This window comes from Mirounga angustirostris, unplaced genomic scaffold, assembly GCF_029215605.1.
Source record: "Mirounga angustirostris isolate CCGP_5_RB_7025 unplaced genomic scaffold, mMirAng1.0.hap1 SCAF_4, whole genome shotgun sequence".
NCBI lineage: Eukaryota > Metazoa > Chordata > Mammalia > Carnivora > Phocidae > Mirounga > Mirounga angustirostris.
Window position 1 is genome coordinate 139,783,742 of NW_026991712.1, and position 26,321 is coordinate 139,810,062.

General features: G+C 36.5%; 1 protein-coding gene across 10 annotated transcripts in view; it reads left to right on the plus strand.

Annotated features, from left to right (window-relative positions):
- Positions 1 to 26,321, plus strand: part of DOCK7 (dedicator of cytokinesis 7) — a 219,795-nt gene that overhangs the window by 167,757 nt on the left and 25,717 nt on the right. For 6 of the 10 annotated variants that reach the window (XM_054512832.2, XM_064589042.1, XM_064589043.1 and 3 more), the window contains 10 exons: positions 6,589 to 6,771; positions 6,882 to 7,044; positions 11,042 to 11,138; positions 12,656 to 12,752; positions 13,288 to 13,422; positions 14,785 to 14,937; positions 19,984 to 20,142; positions 20,831 to 20,931; positions 22,410 to 22,602; positions 23,984 to 24,127. In XM_054512832.2, the coding sequence (XP_054368807.1) occupies positions 6,589 to 6,771; positions 6,882 to 7,044; positions 11,042 to 11,138; positions 12,656 to 12,752; positions 13,288 to 13,422; positions 14,785 to 14,937; positions 19,984 to 20,142; positions 20,831 to 20,931; positions 22,410 to 22,602; positions 23,984 to 24,127 (1,425 nt within the window). The remainder of the gene's footprint in view (positions 1 to 6,588; positions 6,772 to 6,881; positions 7,045 to 11,041; positions 11,139 to 12,655; positions 12,753 to 13,287; positions 13,423 to 14,784; positions 14,938 to 19,983; positions 20,143 to 20,830; positions 20,932 to 22,409; positions 22,603 to 23,983; positions 24,128 to 26,321) is intronic. The other 4 variants (XM_064589044.1, XM_064589045.1, XM_045897526.3 and 1 more) reach the window with 1 other exon arrangement.

Consider the following 26,321-nt stretch of genomic DNA (forward strand, 5'->3'; position numbering starts at 1 on the left):
GATGGTGTCTTTTGAAGTGCACAAGTTTTTAATTTTGCTGAATTCCAATTTATCAATTTTCTTTTATCCCTTGTACTTTATATATTTTATATGTATAATATCAAAAGTACATGCACAATTAAGGTATCATAATAGAAGAAACAATAGTGTACCCACCACCCAGCTTCAGAAATAGAACATTGCAAATTCCTTGAAAGTTCCCAGTCTGCCCTCAGTTCAGTCCCTGTCTCCGCCCAAAATGACCACTGTGGTCAATTTTGTTGACCTTCCTTTTCATTTTTTAAAACTTCTCTTATGTGAAATATACTACATATTAAAAAGTACATGAAACATAAATGTACAAATTTATAAAATACTGTAAAATGAACACCTTTGTAACCACCACTCAGGACAAAATATAGACTGTTGGCTGCCTTTCAGAAATCTCTAGCATGCTCTTACCCACCACAGCTATCCACCAAGCTGCCCTCTATCCTGACTAATGAAGTAATTGCTTAATTTTGCTTATAGTTTTATCATTCAACTTTGCACCCCTAAACATTGTAATTTAGTTTTGTTATATTTTTAATTTTCATCCATGTTATAAAATGTAGCTATAATTTACTGATTTTCATTTCTGTATGTCTTTAAATTGTCTGTCTATAGATTAATTTATTTACCTCTTCTTGTCTTAGATGCATAAATGGCTTCTGGTCTTTGGTTATTTCAAATAGTAATCCTATAGATTTCTTTACATGTATGGTGTGTGTGTATGTGTGTGTGTATATACATTTTTATTTAGGTTATTTCCTAGGAGTAGAATTTGCTGGGTTATAGAATATGTATGTATCTTTATACCAGATATACCTGGGTATTTTTCCAAAGGGTTTGTCTCAATTGAGACATATGAGAGTTCCCATTCTTTCACATGTTCATCAGCATTTAGATTTTTCAGACTTGAAAATTTTTGTCAATCTGGTAATTTATAGTTGTATCTCATTTCAGTTTTCGTTTTTCTGATGTCTTATGAGGGTATGCACTTCTTCATATACATGTTGGCCATTTGAATTTTCTCTTTTGAGGTTCTAGAGTTTTTCCCATTTGCCATTTGATTGTCTGCCTTTCCATGATTGTATATTAATGGATTTTGTGTGCTGTAATTTAAGATTTGTGTATTTGTGCTTGTAGGTAAAATTATTTGTAATATTTTTCTCATAATGTTCCTTACAGGTTTTGGAATCAGGGTTAGGTCAGCCAATTTAAATTTAAAAGGGAGTTTACCCTTTTATTCTGTTCTCTGTGAGGACTTGTTTAAAATTGGAGTTATTTCTTCCTGGAATATTTGGAGAACCTGTGGGTGATGCCATCTATACTTGTAGTTTTCTTTTTTGAAAGTTTAAAAATTACTGATTTAATTTCTTTAATGACTGTAAGACTGTTCGAGTTTTCTATTTCCTTTTACACTGATTTTTGTAAATTTTACTCTAGTAGAAATTAAAATTTATTGGCATACGAAGTTCAGGTATCTTCTATAATCTTTTTAAAGTCTGTGCCATCTGTAGTAGAGATAAGTGGTTTCATTTCTGTGACTGGCTTTTTGTACCCTTTGTCTTACATCAGTCTCAACAGAAATTTGTGTATATCTTTAGTCTTTAAAAAACCAGTTTGGGGGCATGTTGATCCTCACTTTTGAATGTTTATCTTCTTTATTTACTGTCTTTTATTTTCTTCGGATTTATATTGTTCTTTTTCTAACTTCTTGAGATGGCTGCTTAACTCACTAATTTTTATCATTTCTTCTTTGGTACATATTATAAGCCTGTACATTTTCCTTTAATCATTGTTTTAGTTACATGCCTACAGTTTATATGTAGCATTTTTATTATTCAGTTCAAAAACATATCTAAATTGCATTATGATTTTTTCTGGAATTTTAGGCTGTGAGTTAAGTTTTTGTTTTAAAATATCTAGTCATACATGAACAGACATTTCTCCAAAGAAGACCTACAAATGGCCAACAGACACATGAAAAAATGCTCAACATCACTCGGCATCAGAGAAATACAAATCAAAACCACAATAAGATACCACCTCACACTGGTCAGAATGGGTAAAATTAACAAGTTAGGAAACAAATTGATGTTGGTGAGGATGCAGAGAAAGGGGAACCCTCTTACACTGTTGGTGGTAATGCAAGCTGGTGCAGCCACTCTGGAAAACATGGAGGTTCCTCAAAAAGTTAAAAATAGAGCTACCTACGACCCACCAATTGCACTATTAGGTATTTATCCAGAGGATACAAACATAGTGATTTGAAAGGGCTCATGCACCCCAATGTTTATAGCAGCATTGTCCACAATAGCCAAACTATGGAAAGAGCCCAGAATGTCCGTCGACAGATGAATGGATAAAGAAGTTGTACACACACACACACACACACACACACACACACACACACACTGGAATATTACTCAATCATCAAAAAGAATGAAATCTTGCCATTTGCAATGAATGGATGGAACTAGAGAGTTTTATGCTAAGCAAAATGAGTCAGAGAAAAACAAATACATGATTTCAGTCATGTGGAATTTAAGAAACAAAAACAGATGAACATAGGGGAAGCGAGGGGAAAAATAAAATAAGATGAAAACGGAGAGGGAGGAAAACCATAAGAAACTCTTAACAATAGGAAAAAACTGAGGGTTACTGGAGGGGAGGTAGGTGGGAGGATGGGGTAATTAGGTGATGTCCATTAAGGAGGACACTTGATAAAATGAGCACTGGGTGTTGTATGCAACTGATGAATCACTAAATTCTACCCCTGAAACTAATAATGCAGTATATGTTAACTAAATTGAATTTAAATAAAAAATTTTTAAAAAGTTCTAGTCATAGGGTGGGGCACCTGGGTGGCTCAGTCAGATAAGCATCCAACTTTTGGGGCACCTGGGTGGCTCAGATGGTTAAGCGTCTGCCTTCGGCTCAGGTCATGATCCCAGGGTCCTGGGATTGAGTCCCACATCGGGCTCCCTGCTCCTTGGGAGCCTGCTTCTCCCTCTGCCTCTCTCTCTCTGTCTCTCATGAATAAATAAATAAAATCTTAAAAAAAAAAAAGCATCCAACTTTTGATTTTAGCTCAGGTCATGATCTCAGGGTTGTGAGATTGAACCCCGCATTAGACTCCGTGGTGGCAGAATATAGAGCCTGCTTAAGATTTGATCTCTCCCTCTGCAGCCCCATATTTATTTATTTATTTGTGTGTGTGTGTGTGTGTGTGTGTGTATGTAGTCATAGGAAAATTTTTCATAATCCCCATGTTTCTGATTTTGGCCTGATTTTATAATCAGAGAACTTTGTGTAATTTCAGTTATATTTGTAGTAACTGGTTTTATGGTCTCGTATATAGTCAGTTTTTGCAAACAGCTCGTGTATTTGAAAATGCATATTCTTCATTGTCCTGTATTTGTCCATTATACCTATTATTTCAAATTTATTAATCTTATTGTTTAAACCCTTTTTTCTTTTTACTGAATTCTGTCTGCTTCTAATACCCCACTACAATCATGGTTTTTTTTAATAACTTGTCATTTTGTCAGGTTTAGTTTCCTTTGAGGTCTTATTATGAACTAATTTTAAATTACATTTTTTGATGGATTGCATCTTTTATCAACATGAACTATAGTACTCTTTTTTTTTTTTTTTGCCTTCAAGTCTACTTTTGTATATTAGTATAGTTATGCTAGGTTTCTTCTGAGATACGAGTTTTTCCACCCTTTACTCTCAACATTTTTTTCTTACGTTTTAAATGTTTGATACTTATGTTTTGGATGTCTTTTATAAGTAGCATGTAGTTAGATTTTGTTTTAAATTTTTAAAATCTGTTTATTTTTGTCTCACTAGAGTTTTTTAAAATCCATTTAATTTAGTATAACTAAATTTAATGTAATTTAATGTACTTAACATTTTTAATTTTAATTGTCCCATCCCTTCTGTCTCTTTTGTCTCCTTTATTGTCTTGTATTTTTTTTTCTCCTTCCATTTTTTCCTCATTTTACTTTTTCCTTTCTACTAGTTTGGAAGTTAAACATTCTGTTTGTATTCTTTTTGTGATTGTATTACAAATCACAGTATGCTTCTGTGAATTAAAGTCCACTCTAATTTAATCATTACCTTTACCTTCACATTGGTTAATAGAAGCTCTCAGAACAGGTTGCCAATTTATTTACCTTTCTCCCTATTTAAATGCTATTTTCAGGCATTTTTAATTGTATATATCATTAAACCTCAAAAAACATTGTTACTACTTTTATGGCTATAGAAATTTAATTATCATTTAGATTTGTCCATGTGTTCACCACTGTATTTGCTCTTTTCCCAAATTTGTAACCTTTTATTAGAAATATTTTTCTTCTTTTTGAAATATATCCTTTAGAATTTTCTGTGCTATGGTGATGAGCTCTGTGTTTCCTTGAAAAATGTGTGACCTTCATTCTTAAGGTTTTTGTTTTTGTTTTTTTGAAATAGCATCTAAGTTTCCTGTTTTCTTCCAGCATGCGAAGGGCATTGTCTCTACTGTGTTCTCATTTCCATTGCTGATTTTTTCCCCCTCTTCTTTATGATGTTCTCCCTAGAATTGGTCTTCTGTGGTTTCACTCTGTTCCATCTAGTTTTGAATATTTTGAATATTTATCCTGCTTGGTATTTTTTGGACTTCTTAAATCAGTGGTTCAGCATCTTTCTTCAGTTCTATGAAATGCTCAATTATTATATGCCCAAATATGTCCTCTTCTCCATTCTGTCTCTTCTCTTTTTGCATTCCAATTCAACATACATAGTCCTCTTTATCTCATCCTCTGTGTCTCTGCTCTTGTTTTGTATAGCCCCTCTTTTTGTTGACCTGTGCTTCATGCTGGGTTGTTTCTTTTGATCTGTCTTCCAGTTTATTAGTTCTCTCCTTAGCTGTATCTAATATTACATTAAACCAATCCATTGGGTTCTTAATTTGGTTATTGTATAATTTGGCTAAGTGAATTTATGTAGGTGAACTCACTTACATGTGCATGCATCCATGAGAGGTAGTGAACATAGAAAAGTGCTCGATCTCTCTATAGAGCCACACTTTCTGCATTTGAATCTTGGTCCCACTATTTACTGCAAAATACCTGTATAAAATACTTCTTGGTGTTTTGGTTTTCTTGTCTGTAAGATGGTTTAAGTAACAATATTTATCTCTTTGGATGGGTGCGAGGAATACATAAGCTCATATGCATAAAGTTTTCAGTAGAGTGAAGAGCACAGAGTAAGCGTCATACAAGAGTCAGCTGCCATCATTTTCATCATCTGGGACAGCAGAGGGATTAGGGTAGTAGTTGAGATCATGACACCAGTGGTTAAGTACTTCCTTTGTCTTTTTCTCTCAACATCCCTCCCACTGCTTTCTTCTTATTATTTAGTATATTTACTTCACCAAATATTAGAATGTAGTATAATAGACAAATATAGAAGAATATAAGATTTGGTGTCTGGTTAACCTGGACTAAAATCCTGGCTTACTTTCTAGCTTTTCATTTCCTTACCTGTAAACTAGAAATAACCGTAGTTAGTACCATCTCATAAAATCATTGTGAGCATTAAATATGAAAAAATGATTGGCATAGTGTCTGGCACATTTCAGATTTTGTTATGTTTTGTCATCATTGTCATTGTTATTGTCATCCTGTATTCTTGTCTGTAAAACTGAGATGATACAACTCCCTTGGTAATATTGTTGGAGGACTGAATGAAATAACGTATGAAAGGAGCTTAGCATGATGACTGGAGCAGAATAAATACGGAATAAATGGTATTGTAGACAAGTTTTTATTCTTAGTTTTTCGTTTATGTTTCACATACTCTATACAATTGCAGACTGAAGACTGAAAATAGCACCTTCACCTTATCTGCTCTAACAGTGGCCCTTGAGAGGAAACTGTGGTTCTCTAAACCTGATCAACATTTTTTATTACTTTCTATTCTTATTTCACTTTTACTGAGTGCTTTTTTCCTTTTACCATATTACATCAGACATGATGAAAATAGATACATTAGTTTTAATAGTAGGATCTTTTAGCTTTGTCCCTTGATGTTTATTTGTTGTCTGCTGGAAGCACTACCATAAATTAAAACAATCTTTCAATCCCGGGAGAAGTTTATTAAAATTCAGGACCTTAAGTTTAAAGTTCTCTGTGACTTATTCAGGTATTGTCTAAATCAAATGGTGGGGCTTTTTTTAAAGATTTTATTTATCAGAGAGAGAGAGAGGGAGAGAAAGAGAGAGCCTGTTCTCACAAGTGGGCGGGGGAGGGGCAGAGGGAGAAGGAGAAGCAGGCTCCCCACTGAGCAGGGAGCCTGAGGCAGTTGTTGATCCCAGGACCGTGAGATCATGACCCAAACCAAAGGCAGGCGCTTAACCGACTGAGCCACCCAGATGCCTCTTCAAATGGTTCTTTATAAATATTTGCTTTTTAAAGCAATTTTTGTTTTATTGTATTTAGAAGAAAACACCTAACAACCCCCCAAAAGAAATGGCCATTGATCAGTCTGTCTCATTCTACTATTCTTTATTTTCAGAGTGGCAGGCAACACACTACCTTTTCAGCAGAATCCAGTCGGAGCCTTTTGATTTGTCTACTTTGGGTTCTCAAGAATGCAGATGAGACGGTTCTACAAAAGTGGTTTACAGATCTCTCAGTCCTACAGCTAAACCGGCTACTAGATTTGCTTTATCTCTGTGTATCTTGCTTTGAATACAAAGTAAGTGATCGCTATGCCATTGCAGAGAAGAATGAGAAAGCAAACGTCATGTGGAAAAGGAAGAACAAAAGTTCCTCAGTGTCTCTTCTTTTCTAATGTTCAAATTTTAGGGAAAGAAAGTGTTTGAAAGAATGAATAGTTTGACCTTTAAGAAATCAAAAGACATGAGAGCAAAGCTTGAAGAAGCTATTCTTGGGAGCATAGGTGCTAGGCAAGAAATGGTGCGCCGAAGCCGAGGACAGCTTGGTACGTACACAATATCTTCTCCTTCTGGTGAGAATTTTTTCAGTTTCCTTGAACTATATATTATAGTGATCATTGTTGCAAGTCTTCAAAGATTCTACACTCTTTTAAGTGTTTTTCATTTTTTGTTTGTTTGTTTTAGAAAGGAAGGGGGGTGAGGAGCAGAGGGAGGACAGAATCTTAAGCAGGCTCCACGCATGGAGCCTGACGCAGGGCTTGATCTCACAACCGTGAGATCGTCACCTGAGCTGAAATGAGGAGTCAGATGCTTAACTGACTGAGCCACCCAGGCGCCGCTTAAAAAGTGTTTTGAATGAAACAGTGAATTTACTTGAGTAACCACTTCTCTGTAGGAATTCAAATTAGAGTTCTAAACAGGGTGAACATATTTCCTGATTTGTTCTGGAGAGTCCCGGTTTATTACTGTTGCCCTTATGTGATTATTAATAGCATCCCCCCCCCCCCCCGCCTTTAAGACTTTTTAAAAGCAGTTTTAGGTTCACAGCAAAACTGAGCTAACAGTACAGAGATTTCCCGTCTACTCCCTAACACACATGCATTGCCTTCCCTGCTGTCGACATCCCCCGCCAGAGTGATGACTTGTTAGACTGATGACTTGTTAGACTTGGTACTGAACCAGCACTGACACATCATTATCACCCAAAGTCCGTATTTGACATTATGGTTCAGTCTTAGTGTCATACTGCCTACATGGCATCACTTTTTACTCTTAAAAATTTCCTATTTGGCACAATAAATTAAAATACCCAGCATTTAAGGGAAATATATTGTCCGTCAGACTCAAATGTCAGGGAGAGAAACAGGTTGATAGCATTTGAGGCCTGTTTCTGATCCCAAGTACTGCTATCCATTAGCCATATAACCTTGGCCAAGCCACTTAATCTCACTTTCCTTTTCCTCATCCACTTGTGATTGTTTTGAGAACTTAGAAGGTAGTTTAACTGATCTTATCATCTTTGTAGTGACTGTGTGTGTAAACATTTCCTAAATTCTAAAGTGACAAATAATAGTGTTGCTGAGAGTTCCTTAAGGTCAGGGACATGGTTTAGACATCTGTGTGTATGACACATGCTAGTAGTTCAATATATTATGCACATTTACGTGAATATTTTTAATGTTTTCTGATAGGCCATAAACACATAAACATGTAGACATCATTTATCTATGTAAACTTAAATATCTTTTATATGCTATCCAGTATATTTGGAATTTCATAAGAATACAAAACCTTTGCCTTTGGAATTAAGAGAACCATTTTTTTTTCACTTTCAGTTTATATACAGTCTACAGTGTACTTAACAGATTTTCTTTTAACTCCTTTATTACATACAACAACCCTCTATAATATGAAAAGGAACTTTTATTTAGGTCATTTAATTATCACCAAAATCAATGAATGATTATCCCTACCTTTAAGTTAAAGAAAATGAAACTCGGGATGCCTGGGTGGCTGAGTCGGTTGAGCGGCTGCCTTCAGCTCAGGTCATGATCCCAGGGACCTGGGATTGAGTCCCACATCGGGCTCCTTGCTCGGTGGGGAGCCTGCTTCTCCCTCTGCCTGCCTCTCGCCCTGCTTGTGTTCTGTCTCTCTCTCTGACAAATAAATAAATAAAATCTTAAAAAAAAAAAAAGAAAAAGAAAATGAAACTCACCAGAGGTAAATAACTTGCCTAAGATCATAAACTATGTGACAGAACCAGGCTCTTTTGACTTCCAGTGTAGTTCTCTGTATTATACCACAGCTCTTTCTAAGGTTTAATGTCAGAGAGAGTGGAACTGTTAAGTGTATGTTACATTTTTAAGCATGTGGCCTTAGGACAGCTATCTTTGAATATAAGAATTGAAGTTCTCTGTGTGGAATCTAAAATAAGTAAATGAATAAATTCATAGATACAGAGAATGGATAGGTGGTTGCCCTGGGTGTGGGGTGAGGAATGGGCAGAGTGGATGGAGGAGGTCAAGCAGTATAGACTTCCGGTTATAAAACACATAAGTACTAGGGATGTAATGTACAGCATGGTGCCTACAGTTAATACTGAATGGTATGTTTGAAAATTACTAAGAGAGTATAGTATGTCTTAAGGTCTCATCATAAGAAATTATGTGTGGTGATGGATGTTAACTAGATTTATAGTAGTGATCATTTCATAATGTATACATATATTGAATCATATTATGCACCTGAAACTAAAATAATGTTATATGTCAACTAATCTTATTTTTTTTTAAGATTTTATTTATTTATTTGACAGAGAGAGACACAGAGAGGGAACACAAGCAGGGGGAGAGGGAGAGGGAGAAGCAGGCTTCCCGCGGAGCAGGGAGCCCGATGTGGGGCTTGATCCCAGGATCCTGGGATCATGACCTGAGCCGAAGGCAGACACTTAATGACTGAGCCACCCAGGCGCCCCCAATCTGATTTTTTTTTAAATTAAAGTTCTTAGAAAAATTAAGCCTTTGCGATTCTTATTTATGTTTGGACATACAGGTTACATCACCTAATGATAGACATTCTTAGCTAAGAGATGAGAGACAGTTTCATGGGGGTAAAAAAGTTAATGATGAAAATGTAAATAGATCCCAGATATCAGTTTTGTTAACTGTGTAAAGATAGGCATATGTTTTTTTGTTTTATTTTACAAAATATTTTGAAGATAGAGATTTCACAATAAAAAAAAAAGGGAGATAAGGGAAGGGAGAGAAAGTAGAAGAAATATCCCAGACATGTCCTTTATTGTGTGACAGATTTGTCTCATTATTTTTAAAATTTCTATTTGAACTCTGAATTTTTACTTTTTTTTTTTTTCCATCCTCCTAACCAATTTTAAGTCTTGGGTTTTTCAAAAAGGAGCGTTAGTTTTCTAGCTGAAATTCTGAAATCATGGCTGATTCCATCATTTAGGTGTGTATCTCTCCACAATTCTAAATGCCTTCTTCATTTCTGCTGAATTTGTATGAACCAGTTCTGTTGCTGCTACCCCTTACAGGAGCCCCCAGCATTCAGTCTGCTTTCCATCCCAGAAACTTTGGGAGAAAGCCCCCATCTTTCTCCTATCCTGTCTTCTGTGGACCAAAGGAAGTAATTACTTTAGGAATCCTTCTATTTTGCTTATATATTAAACAAAAACTTGTTGAGCTCTCAGTATTGCCAGACACATTGTCAACCCCGAACATAAAAGGGTGAACAAAATAGGCATAATCTCCATTCTTACTTAAGTAGCTTAAATTCTCGTGATCATAAGTGCTAATGGAGAGAAAGAAATACAGCCAATTAAGAGGAAAGAAAGTGTTGGAGAGGGACGCGTGGGTGGCTCAGTCAGTTCAGCGTCTGCCTTCGGCTCAGGTCATGATCTTGGGGTCCTGGGATTGGGGCCCGCCCCACCTTGTCCGGCTCCCTTCTCAGTGGGGATCCTGCTTCTCCCTCTCTCTTTCTGCCCCTCCTCCCTGCTCGTGCTCTTTCTCTCTCTCTTAAATGAATAAAATCTTTTAAAAAAGAAAAAAATGTGTTGGAGAGTTGGGGAAGACCTTTCTGTGGAGATTATGAATGACTGGCCAGTGAAAATTTGTGGCAAGAACAATCGCGTAAGAGGAACAATAACTATTGTGGAGGTCCTCAATCAGGAGCATGTAGAGGGAGACTGTATATACAGAGAACACACAGAATGACTGTGGTGGTGTAAGCAGGAAGGAGAGTGGTTGGAAGTAAGATCTTACCATGTGGGGCCTTATAAGTCATGGTTTAGGTTTTGAGAAAATCTGTGTTAAGAAAGTTTGCTTATATAAAAGGGAGCTTGTTTTTTAATATTACATGTAACAAATGTATTTCTTCTATAACTTTTTTTTTTATTTTAATAAGTACTATTGTTAGTTTTTTCCACTTGTGCTGAAGATAAAATGACTATGTATAAAGTGAGCATTGTGCAGTATTTCTTATAAGTTGCAAATATACTTATAGGTGGTCCAAATATATAACATTTTAAAAATGGTTTTGAAATTTATTTGACAGAGAGAAGCCCATCTGGAAGTGCCTTTGGAAGTCAAGAAAATCTGAGGTGGAGAAAAGATATGACTCACTGGCGTCAAAACACTGAGAAGCTTGACAAGTAATATGACCTTCTGTTTTATGTTACTGATGGGCTTGTTGGATTTCAAATGCAGGATGAAAATCACTAATTTTAGTGTTGTTTTTTATATATTAGGTATTCACATCTTAGACAACAAAATACTTATATTTAGTTTTTAAAGTTTAGATTAAAAAAGATTTGGGGGAAGACTTTTTCATGTGGTATAGTAAAGCAAAATGTTACCCATTTTGTTTCCAAATGTGTCTAAATATCCGCCTTCAAATTATTCTGTAATAATTTTTTAATGTATTTTGGGAGTCACAGTGAACTAAATATTTCCAGGTCACCAACAGTTAGAAAGCTAATCTTTACCCTCTTGGAGCTTAAAATATAATTAAAGAAAGACAAAATACTTCAGGTCTTCTGGTTTTAGCATGAGGTAAATAGGTACACTGACTGACCCTACTGCCAAAAACAACCAAAAATGTACTTCACTGATTCTGGGATCTTAAAGGGCTGTACCATCGGTGTAGGGGAAACTAGAAGTAAACCCTTCTCACTGCCTAGGTGACCTTGGGTAAAATTCGTTGGCTTGAAATGTGGCATTGAGTCAAGGGTCTAAAATTTTTCTCTTGAGAATTTGTAATTACAAGTTAGCCCTCAAGTAGGTTGACTGGCCCAATAAATTCTGAGAATATGGGGACCAACTCATTCATGTTTGCCAAGTATACCCATGTTCATATCCCAGGGAATCCCACAGTCCTATCCTAAAACAAACCAGGATGCTTGGTCACCCTACTTAGGAACCATCTTGAGACCAGGCTTTGGAGGATTTTCACAGATAAACTTGCGGAAATACTAGCTCACAGACAGTAGCATCATAAACCCTAGGAAGGACTGTCTTGTGCAAGCCAGCAGAGAGCAAGTCGCAGACTCAGTTCCATATAGATGAGTGTTTGGATTACAAGAAACTGTCTTAGTCTCTGCAGGCTGCTGTAACAAAATAGGACACACTGCGTTGCTTATAAACAACAGAAATTTATTTCTGACATTTCTGGTGGCTGGGAAGTTCAAGACTATTTCTGATACAAAATATTGAGAATTTAGATGATAATTTAGAAAAAAATAAGTACTTTCATCTTAAATAAATTGAAAATCCTTGAATTGGTAAGATGAGCACTAAACATTTTGAATGTTGCTTTACATGAAGCAACCCTAAATCCAAGCCCACATAGCACCACCTAGTGTCCGTGCCGTTCAGAATAAAACAGTGTCCTGTGTTTGCTACATCTCTGAAAGCTAAACATTTATGCTTTCATTGGTATTGTGGGACTGTAATGGGGTGAGAAAATATGTACTGACATGGTTGACAAAATGCAGGGTAAAAGAAAACAGTTCTTATTGTGTAAAATATTGTCTTTCTATTCTCTTACAATTTTTCTTTCAGGCAAATATTGAAAAATGGTTCCAAGTTTTTTTCTATGAATCTTAAGACTTAAGTCTTTTTTGCATAGTGGGTCTATGTAAATGTACTTTCTTATAATATTTTATATTAGATCAAGAGCAGAGATTGAGCATGAAGCACTGATTGATGGAAATCTGGCTACTGAAGCAAACCTAATCATTTTGGATACATTAGAGATTGTTGTCCAGGTAAGACACAAACGAGGAATTTCAAGTATAGACTTGGTAAATTGGGATTGTGCAAAAAGTATTTATTGAGCCATACAATTACATTGAAATATCGGTAGTTCATAAACATTTTTCTTTCTTTTTTTCTCACTTAAATCCTATTCATTCTTTTTTTTTTTTTTAAAGATTTTATTTATTTATTTTTTTGACAGAGAGAGACACAGCGAGAGAGGGAACACAAGCAGGGGGAGTGGGAGAAGGAGAACAGGCTTCCCGCGGAGCGGGGAGCCGGATGTGGGGCTCAATCCCAGGATCCTGGGATCATGACCTGAGCGGAAGGCAGACGATTAATGACTAAGCCACCCAGGCGCCCCCTGTTCATTCTTTTTCCCCCTGTTCGTCCCTTATTCAAATCCTGCTCAGCTTCTTTTCCCTGACGTCCTCCTAGATCTTATGTTGTCCTTTTCTATTTTTAAAAAACTGTTTTCTTATATTCTGTCTCCCTAACAAAATTGCAGGTACATCTCCATTTTTTTAATCTGTTTTTAAATTGCAGACAGTTTCTGTAACAGAATCCAAAGAGAGCATCCTTGGTGGGGTACTGAAAGTCCTACTGCATAGCATGGCCTGTAACCAAAGTGCAGTTTATCTGCAACACTGTTTTGCTACACAGAGAGCCCTGGTTTCAAAGGTAGGTCATTTTTGAACGTGCAGTCTTACCAGACTTTGCTTTGTCTCTTTATGTTGTGTAAGATCATCTAACACAGTCGTTAGTTAATATATTTATAGTTAACATTTTAATAATAGCCTGAGACCCACGATTCTTCTTTGCCTCTTTTCTACTGCTTGCCTTTTTTTTTTTTTTTTTTAAAGATTTTATTTATTTGAGGGGCGCCTGGGTGGCTCAGTTGGTTAAGCGACTGCCTTCGGCTCAGGTCATGATCCTGGAGTCCCGGGATCGAGTCCCGCATCGGGCTCCCTGCTCAGCGGGGAGTCTGCTTCTCCCTCTGGCCCTCCCCCTCTCATGTGCTCGCTCTCTCTCTCTCAAATAAATAAATAAAATCTTAAAAAAAAAAAAAATTTAAAAAAAAAAAAGGAAAAAAGATTTTATTTATTTGAGAGAGATAATGAGTGAGAGAGAGCGCGCACATGAGAGAGGGGAGGGTCAGAGGGAGAAGCAGACTCCCTGCTCAGCAGGGAGCCCGATGTGGGACTCGATCCCAGGACTCCAGGATCATGACCTGAGCTGAAGGCAGTCGCTTAACCAACTGAGCCACCCAGGCGTCCTGCTACTGCTTGCCTTTTGTAATTTCTTTCTTATTTGGATCACCCTTAACCAGTTTTGGGCTTAAAAAAACAGTAGTTTTGTTGTGGAGAAGGGCCCCAAATTAATAACTAATTTAAAATATGGGGCTTTCCTTGTTTTCTCTTTATCTCATTCTGTCTGTTCCTTATTAATTTGATTTGTTATTTAAGGTGTAAATAGTTCATTTCATTGGCATTAACTTACCCCATGATGAATGGAAAAGAAGGTACTTTTGTTTGTTCACCTACTGCAAATATTTATTTCTGGTGTTTGTCTTTCCCCGGGAAGTAGGGATATTCTTAAATCTTGAAGGTATCTATTTTATCATAGTCATCTAATGATACGGAATGCGCAGAGCTGTCAGTGGAGGTTTAACCAACGGGTTATAATAAAATCGTTGCAGAATTATTACATGTTGGTTACCGTATTGTTTTGTGCGTAGCATCTCGTCTCAGATGCAGTTCTCAATTCCCTGTAGATATTGCCAGGCCCATTTTATGGCTGAGAAAACTGGTCCAGCGTCGCGCTGCTGGCTAGTAAGTGACATAGTATTCAGACCCAATCCGCCTGGCTCTGTGGTCCACATTATCAAGCATTAGCAAATAGCGCGTCACCGTTTTTAAAAACTGGGCTATACCTGCAACTCTCTAGTTCGGGCGCTGTTGACCTGCCCCTGGAACGCTGGCTGCGCAAGTTCGGTGTTGGTGGTGTTCTGTTGTTACCGTTGTTTTGCGTCGTTTTGGACAGTTCCCCGAACTCTTGTTTGAGGAAGAGACGGAGCAGTGTGCGGACCTGTGCCTGCGCCTTCTGCGGCACTGCAGCAGCAGTGTCGGCCCGATTCGGTCCCATGCCGGCGCCTCGCTGTACCTCCTCATGAGACAGAACTTCGAGATCGGGAACGTAAGTGTTCATGCCTCCGCTCGCAGGGGGCCCGAACTTCTGCAGATGCCCGCTTAGCGTGTGTCGGTGCGGAGCGCGGCGTTTGTCTTTCGAGCCTGCGCTGTCTTGATACTTCTGACCACGTGGCTCTCCTACAGAAAGCCGCATCTCCAGTGCGGCTTCCCCTACTACAAATAACCTATGGTAGTACAACTCGGAATATAAATGTATCGCGAGCTTTTGGAAAATCTAATTATTATCATTAGGTAAAATGAAAACACTAATAAAGGAAATGAAAGGTTTTAATGTCTTGCTTTGGCATTTTATGATTATGGGCCAGCCTGAAGAACTCCATGTTTTCATTTACGTGTTTTGTTTGATAATCTCTTGACGCGTAGTGTTTTTTTTCTAACTTTGAGTCAAACGTATAGTTCATTTATTTTTACTTATGTAAGTATTTAAGGCCTAGCTCGTCCTTCGAGCACTGTTTTTGGTATCTCATTGGTTCTGATATATAGTGTTTTCAGTATTCTTGTTTTGTAGATATTTTTTGTAGTTTGTTTGAATTTTTTTTTTTTTTAAGATTTTATTTATTTATTTGACAGAGAGAGACACAGTGAGAGAGGGAACACAAGCAGGGGGAGTGGGAGAGGGAGAAGCAGGCTTCCCACGGAGCAGGGAGCCTGATGCGGGGCTCGATCCCAGGACCCTGAGATCATGACCTGAGCCTAAGGCAGACGCTTAACGACTGAGCCGCCCAGGCGCCCCCAGTTTGAATTTTTAATCCCAAGAGTTGACAGTCCATTTTGTTTTAAAGTTTGGATGTTAATTTCTGGTTTTATTTCAATGTGATTATACAATGTTAAATACTGTGTCTCCTTTTTGGTACTGTGGATGTGTAATGTTACACAAGCACTTAAAAAGAAAGAGTTTACTTTATTTCAGAGTACTGAGTTAAATATACCTTATTAATTACATTATTTTTCTATATCCTTGTTATTTTGGTCCACTTGGTGGACTGAAGGAGGTGATTTAAAGCCTATGCATTATTTATTTCTCCTCTACCTCTTATTTGGTAAATTGGTATTCATAACTGTTGTATCTTTTGTTACTTTTTTGTTGTTGTTTTGTTTTAATCATCTCTCTTTTTTTTTTTTAAGGATTTTATTTATTTGACAGAGAGAGATACAGCGAGAGAGGGAACACAAGCAGGGGGAGTGGGAGAGGGAGAAGCAGGCTTCCCGCGGAGCAGGGAGCCCGATGTGGGGCTTGATCCCAGGACCCTGGGATCATGACCTGAGCCGAAGGCAGGCGCTTAACGACTGAGCCACCCAGGCGCCCCGCTGAGCCACCCAGGCGCCCCATGTTTTAATCATCTCTTATTTGGCTAAATACTCTCCTGTAGTTGTTTATGCAAGACAGTTTGTGGGAATAATATTTCCCAAGTTCTTGATTGTTCAGTGTTTTCTGTACTTAAAGGACAGCAAAGATAGTTATGAAGTTTTTTGCCTCAGACTTTGAATGAAAAAAAAGGGGGGGTGGTGGTGAGAAAGACCAGTAAAACATACCAGATAAAGAATACTTAATAGAAAAAAGAAAAAGAGATACTTGAATACCATTTTCTTCTGGCTTTAAATATTGTTATAGAGATATCTGAAGAGAGTCTGCTATTTTCTTCCCTTTTAAATAACTTTTCCCCTCCCAGTTGCTCAAGGGATTCTCTTTAAACTTAAAATTAAATACCTTTTCTAGAATGTATCTTGGTATTGATCAATTTTTGTTAATTTTCTCAGGCACATCATACCTACTTTCAGTTTATTTCAGAAAGTTTTCTTGAATATAAAATTGAATATTTTCTTCCAGGGTTTGGGGTTTTTCTGCTAGGTACCAATTATGCATATGTTGGATCTGTTTTGCTTTACTTTTTTTGTTTTGTTTTGCTTTACTTTTTGCCTATCATTATTTTCTCTTTTCCTTTTTTAACATTTAAAATTTCCATTTATTGTGGTTCTTTTTCTCAGAATTTCTCTGTCCTATACCTTATGTGCTCTCCATGACATCCTTTCTTTCTTTTTCCAATTTTATCTTTTTTTCTATTTCTTTTTAAGTAGTGTCAGCTCACATGTAAGCTCCTATTTTGTGTCCTCTCTTTCTGATTTGTGCTCTTTCCTTGAGTTTATTTCTGCCTTGTTTTCCTTTCTAAAGTTCATACATTTTAATAATTTAAGGCAAAATATTTCATTAGAATTTTCATCTGTTTCATAACATTTTTCTATTAAGTGTTTTTCATCTGGTGAGTTTCACTAATCTTCCCTTTTTTATTACTCAACATAGAAGGAGTTGGATTGTCTTGGCCCAGGTATTTGTAGGAAGTTCCTTCAGGAATGTGTTTCTCATGGAATTTTGCTATTGTAAACACACCTTGCCTAACTTCCTGAAGTTTCTGGTCAAACCATTTCTAGCCAGTCTTCCCAGATTTTTAGCTCATTTTGTTTTCAAGACAAAGAGCTTTATGACTTCAAAGTGAGTCTCCTATCTGAAAGAAGTATTTTTCCCCATTATTTCTGAAATCTGTGCCCTAGCATCCCTCACTCTTTGCTTTCTTCTCCTTGCCTTCTTTTGAAACTGTATCCTATCTTAGCCTGTCTTGGCAACCATTCTGCATTTTTCTAATACATGGATTACATCAGACTCCTCCTTTGATGAAAATAAAGTTTGTGGATTTTTTCCTATTCGTCTTTCATTTTTGTATAAAGTCCAGGGGAAGTAGGAAATTGCTATTTCACACTGTCCCTTTTTAACCAGAAGCCAAGTCCTCATTTCTTAATCAAGAACAGAAGGATCCAGGTACTTTATTGATCCTGTTTAGCTTTTGAAATAAAGTCCCTAAAGTTTGACCACACTTGGAATCTTGTTGGTACATCTTCTGTTGTTTTAGGAAAGCTTTATATAATAGGATAAAAATAGGTAATTTGTCCTCATAGTGTCAGGTAGTACCTCTAATAAGGAATAGGTAATTTAAAACTGGCAGTGATTTAGTTTATGTATTTGACAGATAGTAGAACCAAGTATTGAACTGTGTTCTAGGTACTGTAGTAGGCATTGGGCACACATAGATAAAAGAACAGTTCTTTTTTTTTCTTTTTTTAAAGTAGCTTAACATTTAGTGGGAGAAGAAATGAACAGTGCTCATCTATGAACAGCCAATGTTCATCCTAATAATAGCAAGAAGTACCCTTTCTGTGGTGAGGATATATAAATTCATATTAGGTAAAACACTTAAAACAGTAACTGGCACTGAGCAAATGCTGATAAGTGTTTGCTGTTATTAATATAATGAGAGGTAAGCACAGGGCACTGTGTAAGCACAGAGAAAAATGATTTATGCTCCCAGAGATGGGTTTTCAGAAAGAGGAGATGGTTGAACCGAGGATGAAGAATTGCCTGATCAGAATGATAAATAGGTGGGTAGCACTTTGTAGGTGAAGAAAATGGCACATGCATAATTAAAAAGGCATGGAGTCAAGAGAAGGGAACAGGCAAACAGAGAAAGATACTCTTTTAGCACTTCGTGATGGTTCTGGCTGGAAGAGAGAATAGGAAGAGATAAAGTTGTAACTGAAAAGGCCTAGACTGAGCTATCTCTAGGGCAGATACTTGTTTTAGTACTGGTCTTTCAATTCCCACTGTATAGTTTGATATCTTTACTGAGTCATATACTTGACTTTTATCCTCAAGGCTGTGGTCAGCCATTGGAATATTTTAAGGAGAGGAGTGATATGTTCAGACTTGAAAAATGTACACAAATTTCCCTGATAGTATGTAGAAAATAAACTTGGGTTATGAGAGAAAAGGCCGTAAGATCAATTAAGAAGTTAATACAGTAATCCAAGTAAGACATGGTAAGGGTGTAAACCATAGCAGTGGCCTTGGGAATGGAGAAAGACAGACTGGAACAGATTGGGGGTAGTGTGGACTGGCTCTGTAGTTTGGATAAGGACAGGGGAGAGTGACAGAGGGATGACTCCTAGACACTTTTTTGGCCTGAATGACTACAAGAATAGCAGTACCATTTGTTTAATCAATAGGAAAAGAAGGTATATTAGAAATGTTAAAATTGGGGTGCCTATGAGATCCAGATAGAGCCATCTAGTAAAATACTATGGCCTGGAGCTCTAGAGAGAAATAAAAGCGGAAGACCTAGATATTATATCTATACCAGTTGAAGGCAAAGAAATGGATGAGGCTGTTCAGAATGACAAGTGAAGAGGTTTCTTGACAGAATCTTTGGGAACACTGGTATTTAAGAAGGGCAATAAAAAAGTAGTGGATATATTTAGGAAAATCAGGATAAAATGGTACCACTGAAGGTTAGGCAGGAAATTTTCAAGGATAAAAAGTAATCAATACATTTAAATATACAGAAATGTCAGGTAGAATATTGATCAGAAAGTATCTTGGATTTGCCTTTACTAGGTTATCCCTGATTAACCTCTTAAAAGTGGTTTCATAGGGAGAAATGGTGGGACAGAAATGAATTTACCCTGTAAAAGAAAGAATGTAAACTACTTCTAAGCATTATTCCAGAGATTCTGCTTTAAGTTACTTCATGCATGATGTGTGTTAAATTACTTTCATCATGGTAATGGACCTAATGAAATGGGCTGGAGGTTAAAGACGACATCTCCCACCACGAATTTTGTGATACAGGTCAAGCTCTATAACCTCATGTGTAAACATAGTGTTATTATTAATAATACATTCCTCAGAACAGATTAATGTAAAGTCTTAGGTACAACTTCTGATTAAATTCTAATACATGGCTTTTTTTTTTACTCTGTTTCGTAGCATATTATTCTTGGCAAAATTCTAAGTGTTGGGTCTTATTATAAAGTTTTAAAATAATTTGATTTTAATATGCATATTTCATTACTTTTTAAAAAATATCTTGCTTGGAGTGGTATTTTTTTTTTTTTACTAACCTTTTCATTTAGCAAGTACAAAAAGTAGACTTTTTCCTTAAGTTTTTCTATATTAAGTGCTGATCTGACAGTTTCTCTGTTACAGAACTTTGCTAGGGTTAAAATGCAGGTAACCATGTCACTGTCATCCTTGGTGGGCACATCTCAGAATTTTAATGAGGAATTCTTAAGACGTTCTCTAAAGACTATATTGACATATGCTGAAGAAGATCTGGAATTGAGGGAAACGACATTTCCTGATCAGGTCAGAAATGTGACTTTCTAGATCACTAGTTGAAATAGGATGATAAATAGGCACTTTCCAAATTGTTAATTCAAACTTTGGTTTTTACTGGAGGAATCTGTATTTTTCTTTCAATCCATAGATCATATGCCATAGATGGGGTGAATCATTTTGTTTCAATAAGCCATGCTTCCTTCTTGGAAAGCTTAATATCTTTGATATGTAATTCTGTGAATTTGTAACAAATAACAAATAGTAGACCTAGGCAGTATAAACAAATAGGAAGCTTTATGATGAAATATTATTCCCACTTATTAATGAAATAGTAATTGTCCTTAAAAGTGAAGTTTTTACAAACTACCATTGGGAGAATCAGAAACAGAGAAACCTAGGAGAGAATTTCCTTTTGTATTCTCTTCTTGTATCCTCTACATCCCTGTATTTTATTTCTACTTCTAGTTCTCTTTGTTTCCAGAGAAGAACTGGAAACAAAACAGAAAAAAACAGCCCACTGAGGAATTTAGTATAAAGTTTACTACCCTTCACTCATCGTACTCCAGCATATCCATATCCTTTAGAACTATATCAGTGTCATTTTATTTGTTTTGCAACCTTCAGATGTTTATCTGAAATATCTTCCAAACTAATTTAGTGATTGTGAATGAATGATAATTAAAGAATTTTTTTTAAATAAAATTCTCTGCTGCAGGTTCAAGATTTGGTTTTCAATCTCCATATGATCCTTTCTGATACTGTTAAAATGAAGGAACACCAGGAGGATCCTGAAATGTTGATTGATCTAATGTACAGGTATCATTTGTTTGATTCGTTTGTACCTTGTGTAATAGGTTTAAATTGGTAAAAGTTAAAAATAGAAGTACCCTATGATCCAGCAATGGCACAACTAGGTATTTACCCAAAGAATACAAAAATACCAATTCAAAGGGATGCATGCACCCCGATGTTTATAGCAGCATTATCTACAATAGCCAAATTATGGAAGCAGCCCAAGTATCCATCGACCAATGAATGGATAAATAAGATGTGGTATATATATAATGGCATATCATTCAGCCATCAAAAAGAATAAAATCTTGCCATTTGCAACAACATGGAGCGAGCTAGAGGGTATAATGCTAAGTGAAATAAGCCAGTCAGAGAAAGACAGATACCATATTATTTCACTCATATGTGAAATTTAAGAAACAAAACAGATGAGCAAAGGGGAAAAAGAGGAAGAGAGACAAACCAAGAAACAGACTCTTAACTATAGAGGACTGATGGTTACCAGAGGGGAGGGGGGCAGGGGAATGGATGAAATAGGTGATGGGGATTAAGGAGGGCACTTGTGTGATGAGCACCGGGTGTTGTATGGAAGTATTGAATCACTAAATTATACATTTAAAACTAATATTACACTGTATGTTAGCTAACTGGAATTTAAGTAAAAACTAAAAAAAACCAAATTGGTAAAACATACAGAAAGCATTAGATAAAAAAAATAAACATACCAGAATTACTTAAGTCGTTTTCTAATGGTAGATTGAAAAGTCAAAATGCACTTTTTCCATGCTACTTTTCAAAAACAGAGGATTTTTAAAAATAATCATGACACATATTTACACCTTACTATCCTGTGCCCTAGACTTCATGCAGAGGCCTAAGACCCATATTTTAAAGGTAAAAATCAATCCTTTAGGAAGAAAATACAGCGTATTATTTTACCATAACATTAAGTTTCCTGATTTTAAATATGGCTGTGCCTATAATGTAATATTTCTAAGAGCACATTTTGAGAAATTTGTAATTCCTGTTATATCTTGAAAGATGCAAGTAAAACTTGAGACTTTTCTTTGGCATATGACCCTCTCTTTTTATAGTTTTGGAGTTCTTTAAAGACACAAATATTTCTTTAAAATAAATATGATGCAATGAAACTGTCTTATAAATCATTTTTTGACTATAAAACTTCTTTATATTCCCATAATGAACACATACGTTCTCATAGCTTTCCCTTACTGATGGCATGTTTTTTTTGTGTGTGTGTGTGGTTTTTTTTGTTTTTTTTGTTTTAGTCCCCCCACAAAAAAACTGCTATCAACCATGCCATGGGCCTACAGTTACTTCTTTAAGCATATTCAGAGACATTTTCATACCATTCAAACACTTGTCTTAATAGGTTATGCTCAATGACAGAAACCTCTCTAGGTAAATACTGAACGAGCAGTCCAAACTCCTTCCAGCTTGGGAAGCAAATGCTCATTGAAAAGAATTTCTCTTCTAATTAGAATTGCCAAGGGCTACCAGACCTCTCCAGATCTGCGACTGACCTGGTTGCAGAACATGGCGGGCAAACACTCGGAACGAAGCAACCATGCCGAAGCTGCCCAGTGCCTGGTCCACTCAGCAGCACTTGTCGCTGAATATCTGAGCATGCTGGAGGACCGCAAATATCTTCCTGTAGGATGTGTAACATTTCAGGTAGGAATCTGCCAGGTTTACGTTACATCAAGGTATGTCCTTTTTAGTTTTACCTTTTCTCACTGGTGTTAAGATTCACTCAGCTTGTAAGGAAAGCATAAAGACTAAAGCTAATGCTTCACAAGATAAATTAACATTTCACTATCACTGTCTTGAATACATTGGTAAAGAGTATTTCTTGTTAATTTCTCCCCCCCCCCTTTTTTTTTTACCTCTCAATACCAGTGTTTATTCTCTTTGCCTATACTGCTATGGACTTCATAGCATCTATGAAACACATGTGAAATACAGAGAACCCAAATACAGTAGAAACTCTGAACTGGCTTTTACTTAAAACATCAGATAACCCAGCATTCTCCATTCTCTGTATAAAGAGGCAGATAACCGTGGCTCAGAGATGATAGTTTACTCCCTTGTAGGATCCATACCTCTGACCCACTAGTGGAATTCTTTGCTTGCCAGGAGTCAGTTATGCTTTCTTGAAAACCTGTGAATGTCAGATTTGGGAAATTACAAAACTTAGTTAAATGTTAGTCTGCTGGTGAAATCTAAATGTGGAGAGAAAGCCAGTCATTGTTTCTCTGAAAACTAAGTTAAATGTTTTGCAAAGACTTGATAAAAGTGAGTCTCCAAAACAATTGCTATTGAATTAATTCTGGCCCAACTACAGAAGACTGGGGGGAGAGCTCCTAGAAATCTAGGATAATTGGATAACCTTCTGAGTTCAAGTTTTTCCACTAAAGAAACCAGAACTGGAAATCTTTACCGAAGGTTGCATTATGGGTATCTAGTCAAGAGAGATTGGACGAAAATCTGGAGACCTCTACACAAAGAAAAGGCCTTAGATCTACTTTGAAAAAATGTCAAATGAGTGTATATTTGCTGTAAATGTTTAGGTAAAAATATTTAAGGTAGTATGCATTATTTCTTCTTTGGAAATAATGGCTGATCCCAATCTCGTTGGATTTTATTATATCTGAGTTTGTTCATTAACTCAATGTATGTTAGGCAAGCCAAGCCATATTGCGCCTTAATTTTCCTTGTGGGGGGTTTTGACAAAATCATTTAAGTTAAAAATAAAGACTGTTTAAGTCTCCAATGTCCTGTATCATATCACTGTTTTCCTTAGCCCGTGATTTTTCTAATTTTCTATCTCACAACTTTTATTAATGGAAAAGTTACTATAGTATTACCATTTATTGTCATCTTCAGAATACAGAAGGATTTTGGAGATTTGTCTATTATCTTTGTGTTGATTACCCCCACCTTTTTTTTAATCCAAGCTTGTATTAATATTTCATCTTCAGTTACTTCCTTATATACATCTTTCATGCTAAGAAGTTAATTCCATTTCAAAAGCCGTTTTAATTTTCTCCCCCAGAATATTTCATCTAATGTTTTAGAAGAATCTGCAGTCTCAGATGATGTGGTATCTCCAGATGAAGAAGGTATCTGCTCTGGAAAGTACTTTACTGAGTCAGGACTCGTGGGATTACTGGAACAAGCAGCTGCTTCTTTCTCTATGGTAGATGACTCCTGTTCATTCTCTTTCCACAGATACATACCTCTGAATTATTCATAATATGTATATTCTCTCTGCCTATGACCCTGCTTTACCTTATGATAGTTTTCTCCAAGCACCTTAAAAACTGTTTAGGAACAGAACAGATTTTCTCTGTAAATATATCACTGCTTAACTCCTTTTTGTCTTAATAACCTGTCATTTCCTCCAGTATTTTTCATTTGCTTATTTATGAACCATCACTTAATCTATAACAGATTTTTTTTTTGGTTTATAAAACTTTTACCACCAAACATTTTCTAAAACCTTAAAATTAAAAATCAGAACAAAAAAGAAAACCTCTGGATGATTTTAACTTCCTATTTGAGGAGACTAATGTGGCTCTAGCTCTAGAGCTGGTCTGTTGGATGACAGGGAGAATCTTCTTTTGAGTGTTTTGGACGTTGCCCTGGTGCTCAGGAAAATTATGGCCCCTCATCTCTTGGTTGCATAGTGAGCCCTATTAGGAAGGTATTAGAGACCTAGAGCTTACTTACCAGGAGCTTTATGAACTATGTCCTTGATCCTTTGCCTGTACCATGTTATAAGCCCAGTCCTTGTCCCTCCCTATCTGTATGTGAAGAATTGAAGCAGTCTTATTGATCCATGATAGGATGATTATTGGAGAAGGGAAAGAGAGCTAGCCCTGCTTACTTTCTTAAACTATGGTAATAGGGACACCTGCTTTCTCTGACATTTCTGTTGGGTATTTAGTGTCCCAGTGCCAAGGTTTAGGAGACTATGAAATTCATGTTAGGGTAAGGGGAAAGCTTAACATAATATGCAATGCTGCCCTTCTTCACCATTATACTGCTATAGGGAATTGGTTATTCTCCTGGCCTTAACCCTACCCTGCGATGTGTTGGTTAAGGGCATCTATTTAGAAGGCATACAGCCAGAATTCATATCCTGGCTCTGCTACCTTAGTAGTTCACTCACTTCGGGCACAAATTACTCAGCCTATCAGTGCTTCGCTTTTCTCATCCATTAAATGCATCTAATAGTAGTAGGAATCGCATGGGAATGCTGTTAGGATTAAATGAGTTAATATATGTAAAGTGCTTATCATGGTGCCTGGCTCCAAGTAAGTATTAGTGTTTGGCATTACCATCCTCTTCACCATTAGTCCCACTAAGAACCAGCTTATTTAAATATAATTATTCTGAGACTCTAACAATGTTAGGTAATTGCCATTTTAAAATGTCCTATCTGAGGACCTCAAATGTCCTGATTGCTCCCCTTGATCCCTGCTGCTTGAGTTTCATTTTAAGTGATCTGAACTAGCAGCAGTGGGGAAGTGTTTTTTCTTATTAATGGAATATTTTAATAAATACACACTCTGTGTTTGTGTGTGTGTAATTTTAATAATTCATAGTAATACAATGGCCTGTATTACAGAAGTTTTTTTGTAATAGCATGTAATTATGAAATTCACTGTTTTTCAACTAATCCGTTTAAATTTTCTTTTTCAAAATTTTTTTTTAAAGATTTTATTAACTTGAGAGAGAGAGTGAGAGAGAGAGAGAGAAAGAGCGCATGAACAGCCTGATGGGCAGAGGGAGAAGATCCTGGGACTCCAGGATCATGACCTGAGCAGAAGGCAGACACTTAACTGACTGAGCCACCCAGGCACCCCCTAATCTGTCTAATCTTAATTACAATAATTACTGGGGCATTTTAGTTACACTATATATCTTTCACTATTACAGTTACATGATTGCTTAAACTCCTGTGAACTTTTACTAGAAAATTTAAGAACCATATGTTTATTTCCTTGGCAAAATATGTTGATTTGTGAGGTAATAGAACTCAGCAGCTCTTGGAAAATCTCTCTTTCTTCCTTCATTACAGCCACCAACCCGTTATTAAGGATAAGAAAACGGAGTAACAGTACAAACACATGTTGTCCCTCACTGTGGTTGTAAGCAGAGTAGCCCTTGGCCGGCCATTGGCCTCTAGGGCAATAAAATCTGGTAGCTCAGAACCTTCTTAAATCTGGTGAAAGATCACTGATTTTTTTCCCACAGGATATTTCCAATAAGATTTCCTGTACCAATTTAATGTTTTAGAAATGTAAATAATTTTAGCTTGCCAGGATGCCACAGGTTATCTGGTGTCTGTGACTAATGTAGTACTTGGATTTCTTTTATTCTTCTGC